At 31.5% G+C, this 3,775-nt stretch overlaps 1 protein-coding gene across 1 annotated transcript in view; it reads left to right on the top strand.

Moving 5' to 3' along the window:
* RN-tre (USP6 N-terminal like RN-tre) overlaps positions 1-2,061 on the top strand; it is a 13,367-nt gene extending 11,306 nt beyond the window's left edge. The window contains exons 5-6 of the mRNA XM_088188165.1: positions 1,304-1,487; positions 1,555-2,061. Of these exons, the coding sequence (XP_088044291.1) occupies positions 1,304-1,487; positions 1,555-1,930 (560 nt within the window). The 3' untranslated portion in view covers positions 1,931-2,061. The remainder of the gene's footprint in view (positions 1-1,303; positions 1,488-1,554) is intronic.
* Positions 2,062-3,775: the final 1,714 nt, after the last annotated feature.

The raw sequence follows: 3,775 nt of genomic DNA, 5'->3' as shown, positions 1-3,775 counted from the left end.
ATAGATATAAAATTTTTTGAACTCTCTTTTTATGCTCTCTTCTTTCATTCCCTTCTCTGCTTTTCTCTTATTTCCTTCGACTATTGACAAAATAGCATTTTGTAATTCTTTTTGAATAGATTTTTTTTCTTAACAATATACAATATTCTACTCCTTCTGATTACTGCGAAGAATTTAAATCTATATCCTTCGAAGATGTATTTGGGTGAATCCCTTTCACTCTAGAGCTAAACGGTTCGCAAAGAACTGACTACTTTAAAACACACAATTGTTTTGATTTATATTTTAAGCTGAGGGATCAGTATAAACAATTCACAACACTTTACGCTACAACTGCATAGTCATAAAACCTAAAATTTTTTTTGTTGATATTTCATATTGTTCATTGCCATAAATTAGATAAGTCGGGACTGTCGAACAGAAAACACAAAAGAAATTTCTCCGTCGTACTCACTAACATAGCCGACGACCGGAACTATGCAACTATGGAACTATGAAAAAATTATACCTGATAGTAACCGCTCTAACTCGGGACTTCGGGCATAAACGCCAAATAAAAGCAAGACGTTAACCTTTACCGGACCGAGTTAAAGTTAATTTTGTTTCTAAAATATTTCAAAATTTTTTAATTTCGAGTATTAATCGAGTAATTTTCAAAATACTCGATTATCAAGTACTTGAAAAATAGACAAGTATACTCGAGTATCGAGTACTCGATTACTCGAATTGGAGACTCTAATGTTCACAAAGCTCCAGCCCATCAGTCTTCGAACTTCATTTAATTCAAGCAAAACGTCAAACTTGCTGTCCATACGTAATGTTTTGTTTGACAAATCTGACATGATCACGCAAGACTGACGACAAAACGTTACGTGTAGACTAGGCTTAACACAAAAGAACAACATTTATTTTTGCTTTATCATCAATTAAAACATCTTATTGGACCGATGGTTTATGTTTAGAAACACATCAATATAATCCTGCTTCTCACAATCTTCTATGATTTTTTAACACTATATCACTTAGTTAATTTTCGTTTTATAGCAATACTACGTGCCCCTCTTATTTTAAATTTAATATTAAAAGATACACTATTTATTATTATTATTAAATATACTCCAATTATATCTTGAATAAACAAAAACTCCATTTGAATGATCACCAATATTTTATTTATCTTATTCCATGACTTCATAAAATTGACGATACATTTAATTGTGTTTCTAAAATGAAAAGTAAATTTAAAAAGAAAAATCTTTACTTTTACATAAACAATGATTTGATAAACAACATTATTTTACAGGTTTTAAGAACGATACCAACACTGAGGAGTGTTCGTCACTATTGGGTGGATCGAGAAGATCGCTCGCCGACACCTCCGTGACATCTACCGCTGATTTATCAGTGTTCTCGAGCAGTCGCTCTCATGCACCAGAAAATTCACTAGACACACACAGCATCATATCCGATGGCTCCGGATCGATAAGGTCATTAAAATACTATTTCGATCGCACACTTATGGCACTCTGTAATATTAAAATTGTACATTTTCAGATCTGGAGTGTGTAACATGCAAAAGGCGCCTTCGACGACGCACTCGACCCCTCGCGCCACGCCTGGCCTTTGCTCAATATCTCCGCACGTAGAAGACATAGTCCGGATCCACGTGACGTACAGCAGTCCCGATGATCCGCCCACCATAATGTCGACCAATGCTCATTATTCAAACTCGGATGACTCCCTCCAAGATGTCGTAATGAAAGATCAGTATGCGAAGCATCCGGTGTCGTTGCCCGGTATCGCCGCTGTCGGCGATTACAGAATACGGATACAGGTGCCGTTGGAAGAAATGCCAACGCCGCTGGTCGACGGTGGCAGGATCAAATCTTTCGAGTTTTGCGAGTCACCCGATCGGTTAGACTTGACATAACGCAATTGTACATAAAAATATTGTATATGCTTTAATGATTAGGGTTGAAATGATAGAGTACCGTAATGGGTCGGTCAAATTCATCATACTCGCATGCGGACAGTCCTCGACTCGACAAATTATTTATTTTACTACTTTTTTTTTACATTACTAAAACATAAATAATACAAATACTCATTAGTTATGAATTTATATTATTTAATATTTTTCTAATAGTATTTCGTCCATTGAATGATAAAGGATATAAACAAATATTGTACAGTAGATTTCCTAATTTAAATTTCTAACTTTTTAAAAGCAAAGGATAATGTATTGTCAATTAACCTAGATCTATTGTGACAGTATTTATTATATTTTATATCAGCTGTTAGTGACGTTTATAAGTCATTATGCTGTTTTTCAATCGTTATCTTGTTGGCTCTAGTGGCAGCTATCTGCTCTATGGCAATTGTTTTTTTATTCTCTAGATCATGCAGCAGTTTCTGTTCTGATTATAAAATAATTTTTATAATTTATAAAAGGTGTTCGATACGAGCTTTCCAGGGCTTAAAAATATTTTTGTGCTGTATCTATTTATAAGACCTGGACTTCTTTCCTCTTATCGCTTGTTTTGGTCCAATGATGGGTCGGGATCTAAAGAGTATGCGGAATATTCGAGACACTAAATGCAGATCTGATACTGGTAACAGTATATCGTACTGATAACAGTGTTTCTTCTGAACATGTATGGATTTTTTTCTTCTCATTTTAAGGTTTTTATTCAGCTCACTATCGAACAATTCAGGACTGACTGTTGCAGGTTCCAATTAAATTCTAATACTAAGTTTTAAATCAGTTGTACAAAGTCGAGGACTGCCTGTGAATAAAATCGAAAAGATATTAACGAATATCGACAGCCGCTTATGATAATTTTTTATGAATCTAATAACAATGACTATTTATTTTATATTATTAATATGAATAACGAAACATTGCATAACCTCGAATTTATCAACGAGGTATAGTCAAGTCACTGTAATTTTTATGTTCTTAAATAATAATTAATAATTAAATTATTTTGTATATTTTTGCGACTAATTCCTTTTTTTTGTATTACAAAAAGCGGATTGATTGACTATTGTCAATATATAAATTTCCATGTATTTATTTTAATCGCGTCTAAATGGTTCAAAAGTATATTTTTATAAGTTATTAGTTTGCAGAGACAAAAATTACACCAAATGATTTTCAATGTCTGTTTCACAGTATTATTTATTTATATCGATCTGTGAATCACAGTTTTGCATTTAATCAAAGTTTTAATATTATCGTTTGTTTCTCTTATTCCGAAATGTGTGATTTTAGTTAATTTGCATTCCTCTGATTTTAAGTTTTCCATTTTTGAGTATTATTTAGTAATATTTTTATTTTTTTTATTTATATTTATATTTATATAAACGTTTTTCTTTATGACAAATATGATTTTTAATTCATATTTTAGGTTGCCGGATTATGTATTATCTAATTTTAAACGTATTAACATAATATTTAATTAGTAAGGATATTAATTGCTCGATTCTATATTATTCCCATATCTGACAATCTTCTTTAAAATATATTAACAGTATCTGGCGACCGTATTATAACACATGCCATTGTAAAGTGTTGATAACATTTGACTTGTGATATATTGTTTGTTATTTAACTAATTGAGAAAATTTGCATTTCTGTGTGTATGTACAAAAAAATAATGTATTTAATTTGTTTACGTGTACGTATATTACTGCTCGAAAAGTTTATTTCCACAAATATTGTATTTGTGAATATTTAATATATAAATATGTACGTTAACACAGAAACTTTTCG

This window comes from Plectrocnemia conspersa, unplaced genomic scaffold (assembly GCF_051122295.1).
Source record: "Plectrocnemia conspersa isolate PC_06_02 unplaced genomic scaffold, ASM5112229v1 ptg000006l, whole genome shotgun sequence".
Lineage (NCBI taxonomy): Eukaryota > Metazoa > Arthropoda > Insecta > Trichoptera > Polycentropodidae > Plectrocnemia > Plectrocnemia conspersa.
The sequence above is the reverse complement of the archived record's forward strand: the minus strand, read 5'-3'. Positions and strand labels throughout refer to the sequence as shown.